Consider the following 22080-nt stretch of genomic DNA (forward strand, 5'->3'; position numbering starts at 1 on the left):
ATTCTTGTAAAAATGAAATAATGAAATAATTCATTTCATATTCAAAAATGAGAACAAGCTTCGCTTTTGGGTCAAACTTAACTCTTTCTTCCCACCAGCAGGGACTATGCACTACAGTATGTACGATCCCAGTATCGGACAATAGGTTCACGTGCCACATAAAAGGGGCTTTGCAAACTTCTTAAGCTTGAGTCAGTAAACTATATTGTTCTTACATCTTCACCCAAGGATTGAATTCCAGCCTGTGAAATTTCTCACGATTATAACAAATACAAAACAAAATGGCCTCCATTCTCCATAACACATCGTAACCGGTCTGCACAGCCATTCTCCATCAAAATTCCATAATGATGTCTACTGCTGCTGACTACTGTTCCAAACCAGGAATATAAACGCCTTTCTGTATATTTATTTGGAGCAAGTAAAACTGATGCACAATACAGTTTGTAAATTTATCAACCACATCCTGATTCAAGTCGAAGAAATCACCCAATCTGGTATATTCTGGAAGATAAATCGACAGATTCAAGTGATTTTGTTCATTAAGTAAACAGATACTGTCTTTCCGCGTGCCCATGTCAAGTAATCATCGAATGTTCTTAATTAAAATAAAATTGTCCTTTCATGTGCCCTTGTGACGTGATCATCGAATGTTGGTAGTTATAGATTTTTGTATATTCAATGATTATGCGCACAATGACATTGTCTTTCCGCGTGCCCTTGTCATGTGACCACAGGCAAACTGATTGGTTGTTTGGTTGTTGTTTAACGCCACACTCAGCAGTATTCCAGCTATATGGCAGCAGTCTGTAAATAATAAAAGTCTGGACCACACAATCCAGTGATCAACATCATGAGCATCGATCTACCATCCAACTGAACCTGGCCACAAACACAGCGACCACATTACAAAACCCTGATGTTAGACCAACCCATTCCTCCATTGGACACAATTATGCAGTGTACTACCTTACAACAAATGCCATATGACTAGGCTGCTATGTTAGTTCTAAGAGAGGCTACGTCTCCCGTACTACACACAGGTCATTCCAACCGAACAGACTCAGGCATAGACATCTGTAACTAGAGATCACAACAACTTTCTTCATAACAGAGAAACAAAGACAATAAATCAAGATTAACATCCACAAATTATTCACCGTCACTCCCAAGATTCATATGAAAAATGCCCTTACATGCAAGGAATATTCCTCTGACTTAATCCACTCAATCTGACTTGCAGTCTGGGAAAACCAAACTTCGTAATCGTTTTTCCGAATCAGAACAAGCTTTCATTGTTCGAATTAAAGCTTGAGATTATCACAGTCGTGGGACCAAACACACCCAAACGATCCTCGGCCAGGAGACTGAAGTGAGTGAATGTTGTTATATATTTCCGGCAATATTCCAGCCGTGACATTCAAGGAGTGGGTCTGACAGCTCCCTGGGTGATGAGTGAAGATCCATTGATAGAGGTACGAAGGCACACCATCAGCCAAGGTCACACACCATAACTTTCTCACCTTGAGTTTAGCAACGTAAGATTTTAACTCACTCGCTCACTCAATAAGTTTCTCATCTAGAGCCGAGGACCTATTTCACCCACCAGGGACCGTTTGTCAGAGTAAGTGAGTTCAGTTTTACGCCGCTTTTAGCAATATTCCAGCAATATTCCAGCAATATCACGGCAGTAGAAACACCAAAAATGGGCTTCACACACTGAAGCATGTAGACTCAAACCCAGTCTGCAGCATGACAAGCAAATGCTTTACCCTCTTGGCTAACAACGCCCTCATTTGTTAGAACACATGTGGTTATAAACAAGGTGCCACGGACACAGATCGACTGTGGAATCTACCACGTGCAACGTACTAACAGAGTCGGCCCTGAACGCTTGGAATCTGCCTGTAGAGCACTACACAGGTTATATCGACATGGGGATGAATGATAGTGAACAATACAAGATATAGCTTACTGCCTGTATTAGGAACTGAAAAATAAACAATACACATTCACTGCAATAAACAATGTTAAGGAATGTGTGGTCTTTCGCTACAATGGATATTAAGTACGTAATGGGTTGGAGTAGATTTTTTAATTCATTTAGAAAATTTCCAATTTATTTTCTTTTGAATCCACAACAAACACATGGCTCATGCTATACCATTTGTAAACATTTAGACTTTTTTTTCTTTTAAAAAACTTGTGTTGACCCTTGAAGTTTACATTGCTTGTTAGCAATAACTAATTGGAATTGTGAATGAGCCAAACACCTGATCATACAAATGATTAACAATGTTAGAATTTTGAACATTTTCATGATTTTGTTAAAACAATTATACTCAAAAGTGTGTAGACAATCTGTCCATGACAGAATTGCCTTCTCCTTGTTCTGGAATAACATGGCACATGAGCCGAATTTGTGAGTGAACAACACCTCTCTCAAGGTATTAATGTGTCTGCAACATACCGTAGTTCGCAGATGTTTCCACCAATAAAACCAGAATAAAACCTCAGTTAAAATCATTGTTGAAAGAATTTTGACATTACATCTCCAAATCACATACTTACTTGTTTCAAAATTTCATAATTGAGTCTTGTCATGATAGAAACAAATGCAACAGAGAACAGGGTTTCTATGGAAACTGGCATGTTTGCTGGACAGGAAAACACTGCATTTGAAATTTCAGCAGATTTTCTCTTTGGTTCTTATGTTCTCTAAAGACAAAATGAAGTTCAATAAGCCATGTTTATATTCCACCTGAGTCATATCTTTAAAGGGAATGGGGGATGAATACTGTCTTATAGCGGGTCAAGAACTGAATCGGGACAGGTTAAGCCAGAGGTCATCGCCAAGGGCAACAGATTATTCGTCCATCCCAATGACCTTCAATTGCCTTTGGGAACAAAGAATTTATTTGACCTCGGAACCTAAACATGGAGGTAGTATGGCGAATTGAGGACATATTCAGGCATACATCTCTGCAGGGTTTGAATATAGGACCTGCCTTACAATTCCCACAAGGAGACAGTTTGGTAACCAAGGACCTTGTCTGTCACAGAATCCCCAGAGACAACATGGTCAACCAAGGACCTTGTCTGTCACAGAATCCCCACAGACAGCATGGTCAACCAAGGACCTTGTCTGTCACAGAATCCCCACAGACAGCATGGTCAACCAAGGACCATGTCTGTCACAGAATATCTAGACAGCATGGCCAACCAAGGACCTTGTCTGTCACAGAATATCTAGACAGCATGGTCAACCAAGGACCTTGTCTCTCACAGAATATCTAGACAGCATGGTCAACCAAGGACCTTGTCTCTCACAGAATCCCCAGAGACAGCATGGTAACCACTAAGCTTGTCTGACAATCCCAAGGGGATACAAGAACGAGATTGCAGCAGTGCAGACATGCTTCAGCACCAACCTTACATCAAAGAGCCAGACCCATTACAGCATTTCATAAATTGTTTCAAGGTAACAGCTGACAATATGTCCAACAAGTCCTGCCAGTTTCCATATCGGTGTAGACACCCGAGCATAAAGAATCACTTACGTCCGCCAGGTGGTGTTGTGAATATTTTATTTGTGGCCATGGACTCTCCGATAGCGTTGATGGCAGTGATCTGTAGTTCGTAGGCCGAGTTGGGCATGAGTTCAGTTAGACTAATCTCGGTCGTATCACCCTTGCCAATCGTCTTGGTGATCATCTCGCCAACAACCTTTTCCACCTTCTCCGGGTCATCAGCTTTCAGTTCCACCTGCACACACACGCAATTCCATGAAACAGAAATATGACATTGAATGCGATAAGCCTAATGTTAAAAGCTTCTTTGTAGGGGTGAGACGGTATACAACTGTATTTTGCCCTGGGTTTGGTATAGCGGTATACAACTGTATTTTGCCCTGGGTCTGGTATGGCAGTATACAACTGTATTTTGCCCTGGGTTTGGTATGGCGGTATACAACTGTATTTTGCCCTGGGTTTGGTATGGCGGTATACCACTGTATTTTGCCCTGGGTTTGGTATGGCAGTATATGGCGGTATACAACTGTATTTTGCCCTGGGTTTGGTATGGCGGTATACAACTGTATTTTGCCCTGGGTTTGGTATGGCGGTATACAACTGTATTTTGCCCTGGGTTTGGTATGGCGGTATACAACTGTATTTTGCCCTGGGTTTGGTATGGCGGTATACAACTGTATTTTGCGGTATACAACTGTATTTTGCCCTGGGTTTGGTATGGCGGGTATATACAGCTGTATTTTGCCCTGGGTTTGGTATGGCCCTGGGGTATACAGCTGTATTTTGCCCTGGGTTAGGTATGGCGGTATACAGCTGTATTTTGCCCTGGGTTTGGTATGGCGGTATACAACTGTATTTTGCCCTGGGTTTGGTATGGCGGTATACAGCTGTATTTTGCCCTGGGTTTGGTATGGCGCTATACAGCTGTATTTTGCCCTGGGTTTGGTATGGCGCAATACAATCAAAACATTTTGTAGTTTCGGTTTCTGTACCATCATTTTAGTAACCTTTTTAAATATTTTCTAAAATGTCTAGAAATGGAACATTTTGTCAAAATCTATGCATTTCTGTAAGGTTTAGCACTTCTTGTCAATTTTCTGCATTATGATCATAACTCACACACTGAACCAAAACAGACTGAACCAAAGGATTTGTACCGCACCTTACCCTGGTAAGACCATAAGAGCACCGTTTCACCCCTAGTGCTTTGTTTTAAGGTTTGTATGCTTCTCAATGTGCACGTAGCAAAATTCTAGGTACATGACAATCGATGGAATTGGGACACTAGGACATGCATAAATTTCTCATTTGATGGATGGACTGACTGATTAACATCACACACAGCAATGTTCCAGCTATATGGCAGCGGTCTGTAAACAATCAAGTCTGGACCAGATATTCCAGTGATCTACAATGTAAGCATCGCAATTGGGATATGATGACACGTCAAACAAGTCATGCAGAGAGAAACGTATTACTTCCAGTCACTTACTTCCCAGTCAAAACAATACATGGCTGCTTTAAGATGCAGGAGGATTTTGTGTTGCCTGCACCTGGTGCAGCCTGTTACTGAAGATCACCTGATCCAGACAGTGTTACCTGCACCAGGTGCAGCCTGTTACTGAAGATCACCTGATCCAGACAGTGTTAACATGCAACAGTGCAGGTTGAAAACAGCGAAATCGCACGCCGGACAGCTCCGAACAACCCTGCACTGTGAGCAAAACGTCCACAAGGTGGAACTTTCATCTGTTTCAATCACGTCATGGATGACAGCCATGGGGACGATACGTACCTGGTAATACTTGACCTTATAGCCAGTCAGAGGTTTGCCGCCAGTCTCCGGTTTCTCCCAAACCAACTTGTAGCTGTTAGGATTATCACTAGACCTAGGGGAGGTAACTTTTGGATGGTTTGGTTGCCCTGAAGACAAACAACAATGTCATTTCAAGTGATGCTAAGTCTTGTTTCAAACCTCAGTCTTCTCATTTTTCTAGAGGAATTGAGACTGGGTAAATTGGTAAAAGTGAGGGAGTGAGTATGTTTTATCGCCAATATTCCAGCAATATCACGGCGGTGGACACAGGGATGAGAATGAAGTTTTGAGAAAAACTCTGAAAACTAGCCGGGGGTTTAGCATCTATCGGATTTAGACGATTGGCCTTATGAAATTCCCGGAATTCCGCGGATCCGCGTAAAACTCTCATCCCTGTGGACACCAGAATTGGGTTTCGCACATTATACCCATATGGGGATTTGAACTCAGGTCATCAGCACGACAAGCAAATGCTTTAACCACATGGCTACCCCCATCTCCCCCAGATAAGAAACAATAATGTGATTCCAAAACTCCTTCTTGAAAACTACACTGTTTGATTCCAGTGATCACGAACTGAATTCATGTTGGGGTATATGGCATGACTCACTGAATGTGCGCGTGAGTCGTAACATCCCTGATATATACTAAAGTATAAGTTTTGTCAAGCTCCTTTTGTCAGGTGTCAACTTACGGACAGCTGGTGTTGTGTCCGAGATTTCAGCCTTGGCTCCATAGCCGACGTTGTTGCGAGCCTCCACGCTGATGTAGTATCGTACCTCGGCACTCAGATTATCGATGAGGAACCGTGTTCGCAATTCCTGGGCATTTGCGCCTGAGAAACACAAAGTCAAATTATTAAAAGTTAATACTGAAATCAGCGAACATGACAGAGAGAACTCAGATGAACTGTCAGTACAGGAGCACTGAGGGGGTAGAAGGGGAGAAAGAATTGCACGAGACGTTTCTTTGTTGTTTAACATTGAGTGGGTGAGTATGGTGTTACGGTGCTTTTAGCATTATTCCAGCAATATCACGGCGGAAGACACCAGAAATGGGCTTCACACATAGCACCCATGTAACGAATCGAACCCGCATCTTAACGTGCTGAGTGAATGGTTTAACCATTAGGCTACCCCACCGCCACTGTTTAACATTGAACAACACACATTCTAGCAGGGAATATCACATATTCTAGCAGGGAATATCACACATTCTGGCAGGGAATATCACATATGCTAGCAGGGAATATCACACATTCTGGCAGGGAATATCACATATGCTAGCAGGGAATATCACACATTCTAGCAGGGAATATCACACATGCTAGGGGACATATTCACACTTAGCAATATTCCAGCTATATGGCAGCAGTCTGTAAATAATCGAGTCTGGACCAGACAATCCAGTGATCAACGAATGAGCATCAACCTACGCAACTGGGAACCGATGACATGTGTCAACCAAGTCAACGGGTCTGACCACCTGAACCCGTTAGTCGCCTCTTACGACAAGCATTGATTACTGAAGACCAATTCTAACCCGGATCTTCACGGGTGTCGCATGAGAGAAGAACATTGCCAAAAAGACAAGAGTGGAGAAGGATTTTGGTCTTAAATGTGATTAATTAACAAGTCCACTTACTGACAGGAGCCATTCGTGTGACCTTGTTTTGTTCATCACCCTCTGCGTAGTACACAACCTTGTAGTCAATAATGGGTTGGCCGCCAGTCTCTTGATGAGGGGTTATCAGCAGGTCGATGGTTGTGGGAGACACTCCATCGATGGAAATACTTGGGGCAGATGGCACAACTGAAATTAAAAGTGAACATCAGATACAGAAGCAATACATTTATTTGAGGAGGAGTATCAAGAGAAACAAGGTTTTTCTCCAGAAATAGTTTAAACAGTATGCTCCAAGAATAGGACACATTTTTTACCTGCGTTTCACCGGGGCCTCGTTCCACATAGTCATCAAAACACTGATTGTATCTGCCAAACTTTAACATAATCTTCCGACAGTTGTTGCATTGTAACTATGATCAGTGTGGAACAGCATCCTGGGACCTGATTCACAAAGCGATCGTAGCGCTACGACAGTCGTAAGTCTATGTTAAAGTATGGGAGTTACGACTGTCGTGAAACTCTGATCGCTTTGAGCCCTGATTCACAAAGCGATTTGTAAGTCTATGTTAAAGTATGGGAGTCCTCGATGTTAACGGGCCCTGATTCTAAAGTCGTAAGTCTATGTTAAAGTATGGGAGTTACGACGCTTTGAGGAAAGCTGATTCATGTCGTAAAGTCTATGTTAAAGTATGGGAGTTACGACTGTGTCATTGAGAACTTCGATAAACTTTGAGCTCTGATCGTAAGTCTATGTTAAAGAACGGGCCCTGATTCACAGCGATCGGGCCCTGATTCACAAAGCGATCGTAGCGCTACGACTGTCATAAGTCTATGTTAACATATGGGAGTTACGATCACCTTAGCGCTACAATCCCTTTGTGAAACAGGCCCCTGGCTTCAATGAGTGAGTGAGTATGGTATTGTGCTGCTTTTAGCAATATTCCAGCTATATCATGGCGGGGGACACCAGAAGTTAGCTTCACACACTGCAACCATGTGGGGATTCAACCCGGGTCTTCAGTGTGACGAGCAAACGCCTTAGCCATTAGGCTCCTCCGCCTCATCTCCTGGCGTCTAAGATTACTTGTTACTGAAATGTTCCAGCACCCATCTAAAATTCAGAAATTCCTAATAACAAACAATTGTTTTCCCCATTTTTTTCCGTGCAAATGGAGCTCTTAGTTTGGAATCCTAGATAAATCCCTGGGTTTGAAAATGATCAAAAACAGACCAGATTACCCACTGATTGACACTTTGAGTTGCATGTCGAGAATTCGTAAAATCCCCGAGCTCCAGCATGCTATACACTATAGTGGAGTGTCGTCTTGCGCATAGAATTCTAATTGAGCAACATTGGTCACGGAGCGTTCTTGGATGAGTGTTTGAATTACACAACTTAACTTCATTCCTGCGCCACAACAAAGCACATGTGGTCTCACCTGAATTTGTTAAAGCAGCAGTGAATGGGTACCAGGTGGGATAAGCTGTATGACTATCAACCTAACGCTTCACAGGCAGCTTGGGTTAGCCGGGATAATAATGTCCATATGTTGTGTGCACTTAGAGCATGCTCGTACATTATTTATCATTATAACATGGAGCCATGGAGATCTGCTATCACTGCGCGGTGGGTGAGCTGGCTAAGGCACCAGGCTAGTGATCCAGCGAGGTTGAGGTGTCAGGATCGAGCCCACCTGTGACCGGGTGTAAAATCCCTGGAGTCAACTTTGTGTGCAGACTCTTTCAGTGTTGTAACAACCCTAGTGTACAGTACACAACCCTGTGCACTTAAAAACAACCCACGAATCCGTTGGTATATGACCAGATGGTGGCCACATGAATACGTGCAAACACCTAGTTGCGGGTACAGCAACATGCAGTAAACTTGGACAAAGTACTGTGACTATGTGTCCCAGTCCACCCAGCTGTGAATGGGTACCTCGTTAGGATGAGAAAGCCACAATAACTCCTAGTGGCTGCTAGTGTTGGTTATTCCCCAGGGAGTTGAGATTGATAATACGATGTGCCGTTGAGACTGACATCTAATGATCAAGGGAAAATAATACCAGCACCTTGAGCATGCACTAGTTGCGTGGATATGAGCACTATCTAAATATCCTATAATAATACTTACCTGCTTGAAGCAAGGTTATCTCGTTCTCAGACTCGCCATGGAAGTTCTCAGCTATGCAGGTGAACTTCCCAAAGATAGTGTTCTCATTCTCAACGTTCACGGAAACCTGCAAAATAAACCAGTTATGTCGGACTTACTGCTGGTGAAAACAATCGTAATTCATCATTAAAAAGAATGAGATAAAACCTTCGGAGTAATGAGTTTGCTGTTGCAGTTGTATATGTTCATAAAATTACACAGAACAGTCTGCAGACAGAATAAATCGGTTCCACAGAACTCTTTGCTCCGACCTGTCTGATGAGGTAAATTTGTTTTTGAAAGTAGCAATGATCACCATGCGAGTCACACGTGAAGATCCGCGTGGAAATCGTGCTACAGCAACCAATGTTTGTTGTTAGAGACATTGTTAAAGACAACAAACTGCATCATATTCCAATTGCATAGATCGAATCTGATGACGTTGATCAGTGGATTGTCTGGTCCAGACTCAGTTACTACAAACCTCCACCATACAGCTGGAATATTGCCGAGTGTGGCATCAACAATAAACAGGAATAAAACAAAACATGTGAGTCCCAGTCTGGGGTCTTTGTGCGAAACGTTTATATTTCACCCAAGCACATTATTTTCATGAGTGAGTTGGGTTTTACGCCGCTTTAAGCAATATTCCAGCAACATCCCAGCGGGGGACACAACAAATGAGCTTCACACATTGTACCATGTGGGGATCCAACCCGGTCTTCAGCATGACAAGAAATGCCAACCCCAAAGTGTTGCAATTAGTAGCTTCAAGAATCAAAATTAATAGTTTGAATATAAAATTAGTAGTCAACTATATACTTAAAATCTTGACGGATTCTGAGAAAGATAATATGACACTAATAAAGAGTGAAGCTTTAACTTCACATACTTCCAACAGCAGATTTCCAAATTATCATTTTTTCATGTCATCTCTTTTTGGTAAAATGTATTTTATCAACGAAAATATATGTTCTTATCTATATATCCAAATTTTATTCAACTTCCTTCAATTTATTTTAGAATTTCTAGTGAAATCCTATTGACGTATTTTGATGCTAAAATTCGTAGCGACAACGATAAAATTGCAGATGTTGGTATCACTGCATGACGAAAGCTTTCACCTCTCGGCTAACCCAAACACCCCTACATTAAACACGTTGAAAACCAACAAACCTGCAGAATGCTGGTCATCTGTCGAATTCCTCTCTCGGAGCTGATCTGGAAGTTGGGTCCGTCAGCGATAATGGCACCATTATGCTTCCACTTGATGACAGCGAGAGGTACGGCGTTTGCCACACACTTGATCTCCGTCTTCTGGTTTAGCCAGCTGTAGGTTGACGTGTAGGGGGTGTCTGCGAAGTTGGGCTTGACTGGAACAAAACCATGGACTCAGCATGCTGTGGTTATGTCTAGGGATGTCACGATACGTAAGTTTCACGAATCGATACGTACTACGATACCCATGTCACGATTCGATACGTATCACGAAACATATGTTTGCGGCATTATTGCGTAAATTTAGTTTTGAACATTAATGTTACATATTTTATAATTGTCCATGAAAAGATCAACATCTTTGATTCTCAGAGATTAAAAAGTTCTAATTTCCCATCTTTGTGCATAAAAATAATCACTTATAACTCTCATAACATCAAAAAACATGATCCAATTGCAAAATGTACATGATACATAAACCTATTTAAACCGATAATTTCAAATCTAAACATCGATACAGTTTTGAATGTATCGATAATTGCATCCTCTTAGAAAAAGTATCGATGTTAGTGTTGAGAATCGACCTCTAAAACCATGATCGATTATCGATGTCTTCTGTCGATCAATCATCGATAAATGATCGACTACAAGCATGGATTTATGACCACAAGACCAGCTGGATGAGACGACTGCTACAAGATCGCTGGTAATAAAGATCTGTCATATGACATGAGATCGTAACCCATGCTTCTTAGAAATGGATTAAAAAACACTTTGCCGAAAGGATCTTTAAAATCATGGAGTATTTGACAACAAATATGAATTAAGATCACACTTTTTACAGCTAAACAACACATCCGTCAACTATTTGTGAGTGAAAACTGAGAAACGTTGAACTCAAGATCTAAGTGTCGACTTCGATGCAGAAATCAGAATAGAACGGATATAGATCTAAGAGTAGATGTGACAAATATCAATAAAGCTATCCATCTCCAACCTTGTCCGTGAATTCGGCGAAAAAATTGAGCCTTTCGCAAATACAAAATGTCTTCTCAAAGCGTACCACGTGCGGGAGAGCAGGCATTTTGTTGACAGTTTGGTCAGCCAATCAAACCACTTGTTTCGATCACGTGTTATATTTCTCATGAGTATTTGGTGTTGTTAAAGCCACGCTTTCATAACATACTACATTTATGAAACCTTCATCAATGCTTGCATATTTAAACATGTAATTAAAACATGGGTCTAAATATTATATGCATCCACGCCAAAACTGTTGTTACACTGCAAGCCACTACCTGCACAAAGAAACGACTGCTCCCTTGGCAAGCTATAAATAGACTTGACTTCCTGTATTACGGCTGCGATTGCGAGCCTACCTGGAGGTATTTACGAATCTTGCATGCACACCAATCGTTTGTTATTCTTGAAGATAGTATTCAGTGTTATCGACTGATTTTTTTTAAAATCGATAATCGAAGTTTGCCACAACGAATTATCATATGCAAGCCAATTTAGTTAATTGTGTAAAGGATGCAAGGTATTATGGACCTATTGGGTTTTAAGTCATTCTGCTGCATTTTATACTCCCGGATTTGTAATTCATTGAGTAAATGTGATTTTTATTGCGTAAGCAACAAAGTGATAGGCTAAACCATGACACTGACTTCCACACAGACCCAAGCAGGGGACACAACCCCACACTGCCCAGATACTACAGATGTCAGCTTGATCTGCTACTCACACTCCACAAGCACTCGGCCATCCGCCTCCTGAGTTCCTGCTTCATTGGAGGCTGAGCATGTGTAGTTGTTGGCATGTTTGGGTTCCAGTTTGGCGAACTTCAGCTTCACAGTCATCACTTGGATCAGAGGCTGTTTATCCACAGACGATTCGATGCTGATTCCTTCGTCCTGTAATATTCAAACACACATTATAATAGTCAAAGTAACTGAGTAATTTGCATTTGTCATTCATTGAGGAAGGGCCACGCCATATGATTAAGTATTTAAACTGACAAATGTTTGAAACCAACTGAATGGAAGCACCTTTTTTGGCAATATTCCAGCAACATCATGATACCAGAAATTGGCTTTAAACATTGGACCAATGTAGGAATTTCCTGGAAATCGAACATTGGCCTTCAGCATCATGATCAGACGCTTTAACCAGTAGGCAACTGATCCAATGAATGGAAGCGAGGTAATATACAATCCTCTTGTGGAAAAGTAGCTGTGAAATACATGTCAGAGCATATTGAGGGACTCTCCATTAGCAAGAACAGCTGGACGGCAACTCACTTGACTGTCTGAAATGGTCATGTCAGATCCCTTGATTCTCCAGGTGACTGTCGGGGCAGGGTCGCCCTTGGCAACACACGCAAGCTCCACTGCATTACCCTCAGGTTCGGACTGGTTTACAGATCGGCTCAATGATAGGAGGCACTGAAGGATGCGAGGGGCACATTGGTAATATCATCATTGATCTTAGGAGAAAGGAATGCTGATTTTATCAGCAAACAACAGGCACAGACACACGTTACGGCCAATGAAAAAACTAGTGTGCTTGCATATATCCCTTAGTCAGGACAGAGCATGTTCAGATCAAAGAGTTACTTCCCTTAGTTTGAATGGAACATGTTCCCAAATGGTAAAACTGACTGACTGAGTTTGGTTTTATGCGCTTTTAGCAATATTCCAGCAACATCACGGCAGGGGACACCAGAAATGGGCTTCACACATTGTGCCCATGTGGGGATTCGAACCCGGGTCTTCAGCGTGACGAGCCAACGCTTTAACCATTAGGCTACCCCACCGCCCCCCCAAAAGGTAAAGACCGCCTCCGTGGTGTAGTGGTTAGAGCGTCCGCCCGGAGAGCGCAAGGTCGCGGGTTCGATCCCCGACCGCGTCATACCAAAAGACGTTAAAATATGGTACTTGTTGGTCCCTGCCTGGCGCTCGGCATAAATGGGTATAACAAGGACTGGTCTGCTCGGAGTCAGTATAATGTGTCTGAGTGGGGTATTCATCCTTCACTGCGGCATGGTGTCTCAGTGGGCTAGCACTATAAAACCAGCTTAAGTCTGGGCTAGTACAAGCAGCCGCACATACAGATACACACGCATGCACGTCGTCATATGAGCGAAATATTCTCAAGCATGACGTAAAACCCAATTTCACCTCACCTCACCTCACCCAAATGGTAAAAGAAAATCAAAGAGTTATTTCCCTTTGTCAGAAAGGAACATGTTCCCACGCAACAAAACAAAATCAAAGAGTTATTTCCCTTAGCTTGTAAACTCACCAATGGTATTGATGAAGACAGACTCGGTCACATCCCCCCCTTGGTTATGGGCGACACAGGAGTACGTGCCCTCGTCACTGTCTTGGAGCTCGTCGATGACCAGGATGCCTTGGTTGACACCATTCACGTCATTGACGATGCTCACCTTGTATCTCTCTCCCGACAGAACAATATCATCCTGGAACATAGGAGGAGACAGTGTGTCACAATGCACAAGATAGGCACAGATAGCATTGCTAAACTTTTCTGATCTGAAAGTCTCATAGATAGTAAGCATGGTTTTACGCCGCTTTTAGCAATATTCCAGCAATATCCCGGCAGGGGATCTCATAGAATTACTTGCACGGGATGGACTGGCTATGATCATTAATCAGAAACATCATCGATGGGAATTATTATCAATGATTATCGATATGAAAATTGTGTAATTGTTAATATCAAAAATGAACTATTGTGATAAAATAATTATATAATTTAATCAGGAAATACACAAAGTTCGGAATTAATTCATGGGTTGCTCACAAAGTATGTTCAGGACTAGGGGTGGGTATTGAAGACAATTTTCATATTGCGATATATTGCGATGCGAAAGCATGTATTGCGATATGTATTGCAATATATTTCATGAAGTAATTTTATACAAAAACTACTTATAATCGAGTTATTTCTTGATTTATAGAGCAAAAACACAACAAAATCACTATGCTTGATTAAGCTTTAATAACAACTTTTAATCATGATAAAATAAAAATGTGAATAATATTTGGCACAAATGAAACAAGGACATATCCGAACATTTCCGAGTTTTACGAAGTTTTCCAAATGCAAGTCAAAATACCGATTTTCGATCAGCGTATTGCAATACGTATCGTTTTCATTTTCACGTCTGAACCGGTTATATTGCGCAGCCCTATTCAGGACGTGTTTTGTCGGTAACCAAGGCTAAATACGTCACCACTTATCACTCATTTGAAATGGCGTTGATTTCTTTCAGGTTTTAGGCATTTTAGCTCAAAGTTACTTCTCTAATATTTATCGATAATCGATCATTCATTTATCGATGATCAATCTCTATGATATATATTGATAGCTAGGCCCACGCATAAGGTACAGAGGATCTTTTACCAGAATCCCAACACAAACACTGACCACTTCAAGTTATCCTAAACAAAGTGCCAGAGGGCGAAACGCGTTCTCACCTTCTTGAATGTAAATGATGGTGGTGGAGTGCCATCTGCCACGCACGTCATCTCGAACCTCTTGCCGACAATGGGTGTACTACGAGTTGGGGGGGCCCTTCAGGGAAGGTGGGACTGAAATGTGGAATCAAGGTTTAGAAAAGGCAAATATATGAATCCATTTGCTGGTTTTCATGAAAATATGATTGGTTGGTTTGTTCTGTTACATCGCACTCAGCCATGCAGTAGCGCAAGTCATGTGAGTTTGCCAAGGCCGCACATGGTACTGTTGATTAACTATTACATACCAAATTTTTAGTGTCAGGAGATCACTGGTTATTGCTGTGACAAATTAACACTGTGAACATGGGCGTCCATATTGTGCATAAATAACTTAACTAGAATATTGTATTCATGAATAATTATTCGTATTCAGTACCCAATATTCATGATACGTATCATATCCGCCACATAGTGTATTCGTTGCAGCCCTAGTGTCAACCATGTGAGACCACCCTATCCCGATAGTCGTCTCTTTGGGCAATATAAATATTTAGCATATTCCACCAATATCAAGGCGGGTGTCACCAGAAATACGCTTCACACACAGTACCCATGTGGGGAATCAAACGTGACGAGCGAACGCTTGAACCACTAGGCTACCCTCATCGCCCTTTTGTGAATGAAAACTTCAACTTACCTGTCACTTTGACAGTGACGGCAAACGGCAGCGAATCGAACATTTCTTCCACAGTGATGAGGCAGATGTAGACTCCGTTGTCAGCCTTGGTGATGTTCTTGATCTCCAGTCCATGGTCCAGCTGCTTGTAGCGGTCACCTACAAACATCACCAGACATGTTCTTCCAGTCTATATGGTATACAACCTATACACTGACTGACTGACTGACAGACTGACTGAGTTTGGTTTTACGCCGCTTTTAGCAATATTCCAGCAACATCACGACGGGGGACACCAGAAATGGGCTTCACTCATTGTACCCATGTGGGGATTCGAACCCGGGTCTTCGGCGTGACGAGCCAACGCTTTAACCACTAGACTAACCCACCGCCCCACAACCTATACACACTGAAGGCCAACAGTGATGCAGCCAGGATTTCCACTTGTCCTCTACCTAATGTGGGCCAATAACCAAAAGTGACAGATTTTTCAGATAGATAGCCGTAAAAAATCTGTCAGTGAGTGAGTGATTTTAGTTTTACGCTGCACTCAGCAATATTCCAGCTATATGGTGGCGGTCTGTAAATAATCGAGTCTTGACCAGACAATCCAGTGATCAACAGCATGAGCATCGATCTGCGCAATTGGGAACCGATGACAAGTGTCAACCAAGTCAGCGAGCCTGACCACCCGATCCCTTTAGTCGCCTCTTACGACAAGCATGGGTTACTGAAGGCACATTCTAACCCGGACCTTCATGGGTTAAAAAATCTGTAATCCTTCTCATAAGGACAAAACTTTAAGGACAAAAAAGATGTAATCCTTCTCTTTGACAATTTGACAGCCAAAATGATTCTATGGTAAAGTCGATACATCAAGTTGAGCTCCATACAGTGAAACAAGCTCCTTCATATTACAGTTTCATATGCAAATAGACGTCTAGTAATGAGCAGGGCTTAGGGAGCCTCGTTTCCGGAAGTTCAATACTTTGATTCTAATTTCCGAATATTCAATGAAAATAGTTGTATTTTGAAATTAATTGCGCAGCTGATATCTAAAAACGTGTAATAAATTAAAATTTGCACCACTGTTGGTGCATACATTCATTAATAAAGCACCAAGGTAAGTAGAATTAGCGGAATCCCGCAAATACACAGTCTGGCTGCAGTACTGGACCAGCCAACGAATCTACAGTACCACTGACAGAAAGCCACAGAGTTACAATATGGCCATTAAATAAAGATGTTGTGGTTACGATTACCCAACCGACCCTTGAATTCTGATGCCAACCCCATTTATTTTAAGCAGTAAGAATGAAATAAGCGTTCAGATACCATTTTATTTTCACAGCACTGACAGACATCAGTCATTCCGACATGAAGGCCGCAAACTTGATCGTATACACAATTACACATTGAGAAATGCGTTATTAGTTTGTACTTTACTTCCCCAAAAATGTAAAAAGAAAAATCAAAACAAAACTCCAAACTATTCTAAATTTTAAAGAGGTGTAACCGGAAGCACATTATTTAAAACGATAGTGACGTGTGAAGCGTTCTGACCTCTGACGGCGCTCCTGTTGCCAAAGAGCCACTGTACCGTGGGTGCAGGGTTTGCCGTTGCGTCGCACTTGATCACAGCATCCGTGTGGATGTTTGGCTGCTGAGTGTGGTTGGAGGACACCTTGATTCCATCTGTAAACAGCAGTGATAAAGTAATATAAACAAGAGGATACATACCAGATTTTTGCTCTTTAAGGCTAAGATAGTCGAGTTGTTAATTTAATACTTGGTGTTTTGTTTTACGCTGCACTCAGCAATCAGCTATATGGCAGCAGTCTGTAAATCATCAAGTCTGGACAAGACAATACAATGATCAGGGCTCCAGATACTTTTTTAACATCAGGAGTATGTACTCCTTATGTTTTCAATATAGGAGTACTGGATAAACTAAGAGTACATTTAGAGTACCGAATGGAATTTAATGGCGTATCAGTGATCTTGTATTTCGTTTTATATATGCACCACAACATTGCTACTCTTGTGTAAACATTGCCGTTGTACAAAAGCGATCTTAGCTAAACAGTTTTGTACAATGGCACCCAAGTCAATAAATAATAAGACAATACTTTTTCAGATAAATACGTCTGTAAATGATTTTAAGATGGTACACCATTACTGTGGTGCGTATCTGCTACGTTTTCTAAATTATTTCCTACTGTATCGGGCATATTTGCTATCCATACATACACCGATACGTCTCTTATCTGGAGCCCTGAGTGATCAACATCATAATCATCGTTCTACGCACTTGGTATACGATAACATGTCAAAGAGCCTGACAACCCGATTCCTTTAGTCGCCTCTTACGACAAGCATTGGTTGCTGAAGGCTCATTCTAACCCAGATCTTCACAGGTCCAGATAACCCACACATCTAACATGAACAGCTTCTCACAAAATTTCCATCAGATTATCAGAAAATCAAATCTGAGACCTCAGTTTCGTTTTTGATAACCACTTTCACTATTTCGATTCGATATTTGAACACCTATTTAGATTATTTCCACCCAGCCAAAACATAATTTTGACTCAAACTCGAGCAGTTCAGAGTGCTGAAATAAGGAGAAACGTGATTGGCTGACACCGTGCTAATTATCCAATAAGAATTATTGTTAGTAGACATCACCAAGCTGACGATGGATTTCACGCTAAAAAAGCAGACACGGAGGCTAAATGAAATCTGATGTTTTTACTTGCATGTAGAATAGAATAAAAATGATCTACTTCAGGGTCCAGTATCGAAAATTGAATCGAATCGAGGTCTGGGTGAATCCTTGCTGCCCTACTGTTACATGTTTACCGTAGAGATTGAGCTGTATATCCTTGGTCAAGGTGTTGCCTCCGATTGTGCCTCGGCACGTATACGTTCCCTCATCTCCGTTCTTCAGCGTGTCAAACTGCAGGCGGTTACTGTTACCAATCGACATTGAGTAGATCCTGCAACAAGAAGGGGTGACAACTGCAACAAGAAGGGGTGACAACACTTTTCAGTATATTTTTACTTCATCTTATTTCAGTTCATGTTGTGAGGAGGGATATCCGACATACTGCCTGGAGATATAAGCTAACTGGGGATATCACAGTCATGTCAACTGGTAGGCCATGCTATCAATATGGTCTGCTTCAGTGCACTGTTTTTATTGCACTATGTAATATCAGAAATATGCTGTTGAATTATGCAGATGTTTTATTCAGAAGTTTACCCGCTCAAAAATTGACTTGCACCTGGTGCAAGTTAGACAAATAACTAGGTTGCACTTAGTAATATTGGGTTGCACCAGTGCAAGTAACAAAGCACTAAATGGAGCCCTGGAGACAAACGTGAAAATGAGAGGTGAGTGAGAGGGTTGATGCCCAGCCTCCCTACCTGGACATTTCCGCACTGTTGTATGGTCCAATGACGTTGTCTGCTTTGTCCAACCATTCCAAGTTTGCATTTTGGTCATCTGCTAACCCGTCTGCCTGACAGTATAATACTAATCCTTTCGTGTTTGTTTCTCGTCTTATACTCGGAACATCTGGGTTAAGCTTAATTTCCTGGGCATCTGCAACAAACAAGGAAAGATATATACAAGGATGAAACACAGTAGAATAAAGGAGAGAAATAGTCACAGCAGTCAACTATATGACATTTATGACATGCCCTGTAAGCAGGTCAGCTATATGACGTTTATAACATTCCCTGTAATCAGGTCAGCTATATGTTTATAACATGCCCTGTAATCAGGTCAGCTATATGATGTTTATAACATGCCCTGTAATCAGGTCAGCTATATGACATCTATAGCATGCCCTGTAACCAGGTCAGCTATATGATGTTTATAACATGCCCTGTAACCAGGTCAACTATATGACATCTATAGCATGCCCTGTAACCAGGTCAGCTATATGACGTTTAAAACATGCCCTGTAACCAGGTCAACTATATGACATTTATAGCATCCCCTGTAATCAGGTCAGCCATATGACATGTATAATGTGCCCTGTAACCAGGTCATCTATAGGATGTTTATAGCATGCCCTGTAACCAGGTCAGCTATATGACATTTATAACATGCCCTGTAACTATTTGAAAAAAATATTTTGTGCAAAATTTTCAGTTCTTTTTTCTTAAATTCCAATATTACAACCTTGCAATCTCTTCATTTCCATTGTTTCTGTTATTAGTGAAACACAAGTTCCACGACAAACTGTTACTTATAAGCATATCTACATGACTAGCATGAATAGGACAAAATCCCACGTCCAAGTTACAGCTCTTCTACAGACTTGGCATCGACCACTAAGCAGGTCTAGACACATGAGCAATAATCCATCCAAGACACAAACCCCCTACAAAAGAGATAAAAACACTTTGATCATGTCAACCCAGTAATGTACTTCCCAAACCCCCTGACAGTAGAGCCATTCACAGTGCAGGAATAACCCAGGAATACGGACCCAACAAGCTCGTGATTGACAACTGCAGTATTAGATTGGCCTTGAAGCTTTGATCCACAATCATACGTTTGGACACTATGTACTTAACTTGATTATCCTGGCCAATATTCATTAAAAAGAATGACAGTGTAGACTACGAGCCCTTCCAGCCGTCACAAGACACTCCAACTAATTACCTAATGGTTTTTCATGATCTCACAGCTGCTGTGAGAGGCTGCTTCATATAGCAACACTAATGGATGTTTGGGGAGTGACTTTTGATGCCATGCTGCTCGGCCTAGAACTGCTTAATACTAGACACCAGAAAAATACTTGAATTCCCTGGCGGTCAGGAATATCCTGTAGGTGTCAGCACAGGTCAACAAGGTGGCCAGAATAGCTTCTTGATGTGGATAGCTAATCGATTCCTTATGACCACTGCCGTTAAGACTGCACAGCAATTAGCAATCCTTACAATATATACTGGACAAAATAAGTTAGGGATATTGGTATTTTTATGATTGATATTTTATCAGTGTATCAATGAATAAATAGATAATTATTCGAAATTTCAAAATTTACCTAAATATATTTGTCCAGTATATAATGGTAAGGATACACAGTATTAGCAGTAGGTTGGTTTACTGAGGTCCATTCTTTCCATGATACATATCACAATATAACGCTTGATTTATTGACGATTTTAAATGATCAATTTTATTATGTGTTTAGTGTATGAGTGAGTATGGTTTTACACCACTTTAAGCAATATTGCTGCTATATCACGGCAAGGGACACCAGAAATGGGCTTCACATATTATACCCATGTGGGGAAATCGAACCTGGGTCTTCAGCATGACAAGCCTGTAATTCAAAATGCAAGTTTGCACAGATAAAGAAGTTAATTCCCACATAAATCAGAGCGATTGGGCGAACCACTAGTGCTACCCCACCACCATCAACTTTCTGTGCAGACTCTTTCAGGTGTCACAACCCTTTCCCTGTTGGCCACATGAATACGTGCAAACACCTGTAATTGAACACAAAGTACTGTGACTATGTGTTCCAAGCTTTGGGTACCTCGTTAGATAAGAAGTTAGTGGCTGCATTGTATACTCCCCAGGGAGTTGAGATTGATAATAATGTGCCGTTGAGATTGACATCAATGATCGAGGGCAAAATACCAGTGAGCATGCACTAGTTGCCTGGATATCCTATAATAATAATAAAATCAATCCTGTGCATGAGCACTCCTACACTTATGGTTAAGTCATTCCCACCAACATCTTGTTTGGTTCTATTTATGAACTGTAATTCTTGCAATAATGTTTCAGATTGCTTGCGAATTCAAAATTTGAAATCATACAGTATATCATGATACAGATTTCAATATACCTGAATATTCTGATATACTTTGAACATCCAATACCATCCATTCGGGATTCTATGAGAGTGTAACAACTTCACTCTGGGTACTGTAGTAACACGTTGTCCATGAAATATTTTAAAACATAACTCATTTCTCTCCTCTAAAACGTATTATTTTTTACAGCTGCAGTTCTTTAAATTTTAACACATTTTCAACAGTAAATGTGAAGACAAGCAGTCTTTAATCAACAGACTGAAAAGACAATTAATCCCAACACCTTCATGACAAATTTCTTTTCACAATTATAGCTGATAACATTATTTAATAAACATCACACATTCACTTTAACATAACAACCAAAATACCAAGAAAATCAAAATAGATTCCTACACAAAATCATAGCTCCAAATATTCAAAAGTTCAACCAATTTGACTTAAAGCTTGGCAATTTTGCTAATCCTCCCAACAAGGGAAAATCAGTCCAAGGTTTCAATGATTTACTACTACAGGGTAATTGTTGTTATTCCCCGCCCTTCTCCCCTGGGCAGTGCGGGTAATAGCTCCCAGCTGGGATATGCGAGACGTTATTCATTACACAATGCACAGCCACCAAAGCCATCTGCTGCCTCTCCTGTGTACATGTTAGCCATGGTCCAGGACAGATCTGGCCAGCATCCAAACAATATTGGGTTTTATACCCCGCCACTTGACTTCTGAACATGAAACAT

At 41.3% G+C, this 22080-nt stretch overlaps 2 protein-coding genes across 2 annotated transcripts in view; both read right to left on the reverse strand.

Moving 5' to 3' along the window:
- Positions 1–13783, reverse strand: part of LOC124255060 (neural cell adhesion molecule 1-like) — a 50309-nt gene extending 36526 nt beyond the window's left edge. The window contains exons 1-10 of the mRNA XM_046688896.1: positions 13646–13783; positions 12643–12786; positions 12087–12255; positions 10301–10497; positions 9107–9212; positions 6991–7158; positions 6041–6181; positions 5326–5453; positions 3561–3765; positions 1976–1990 (exon numbers count right to left, since the gene is read on the reverse strand). Coding sequence (XP_046544852.1) covers positions 1976–1990; positions 3561–3765; positions 5326–5453; positions 6041–6181; positions 6991–7158; positions 9107–9212; positions 10301–10497; positions 12087–12255; positions 12643–12663 — 1150 coding nt within the window. The 5' untranslated portion in view covers positions 12664–12786; positions 13646–13783. The remainder of the gene's footprint in view (positions 1–1975; positions 1991–3560; positions 3766–5325; positions 5454–6040; positions 6182–6990; positions 7159–9106; positions 9213–10300; positions 10498–12086; positions 12256–12642; positions 12787–13645) is intronic.
- Positions 13687–22080, reverse strand: part of LOC124255061 (fasciclin-2-like) — a 78867-nt gene continuing 70473 nt past the window's right edge. The window contains exons 2-7 of the mRNA XM_046688897.1: positions 18932–19109; positions 18365–18501; positions 17066–17197; positions 15524–15661; positions 14845–14958; positions 13687–13823 (exon numbers count right to left, since the gene is read on the reverse strand). Coding sequence (XP_046544853.1) covers positions 14924–14958; positions 15524–15661; positions 17066–17197; positions 18365–18501; positions 18932–19109 — 620 coding nt within the window. The 3' untranslated portion in view covers positions 13687–13823; positions 14845–14923. The remainder of the gene's footprint in view (positions 13824–14844; positions 14959–15523; positions 15662–17065; positions 17198–18364; positions 18502–18931; positions 19110–22080) is intronic.

The sequence above is a fragment of the Haliotis rubra genome, unplaced genomic scaffold (genome assembly GCF_003918875.1).
Source record: "Haliotis rubra isolate DU_JTF1 unplaced genomic scaffold, ASM391887v1 Scf590, whole genome shotgun sequence".
Taxonomy (NCBI): domain Eukaryota; kingdom Metazoa; phylum Mollusca; class Gastropoda; order Lepetellida; family Haliotidae; genus Haliotis; species Haliotis rubra.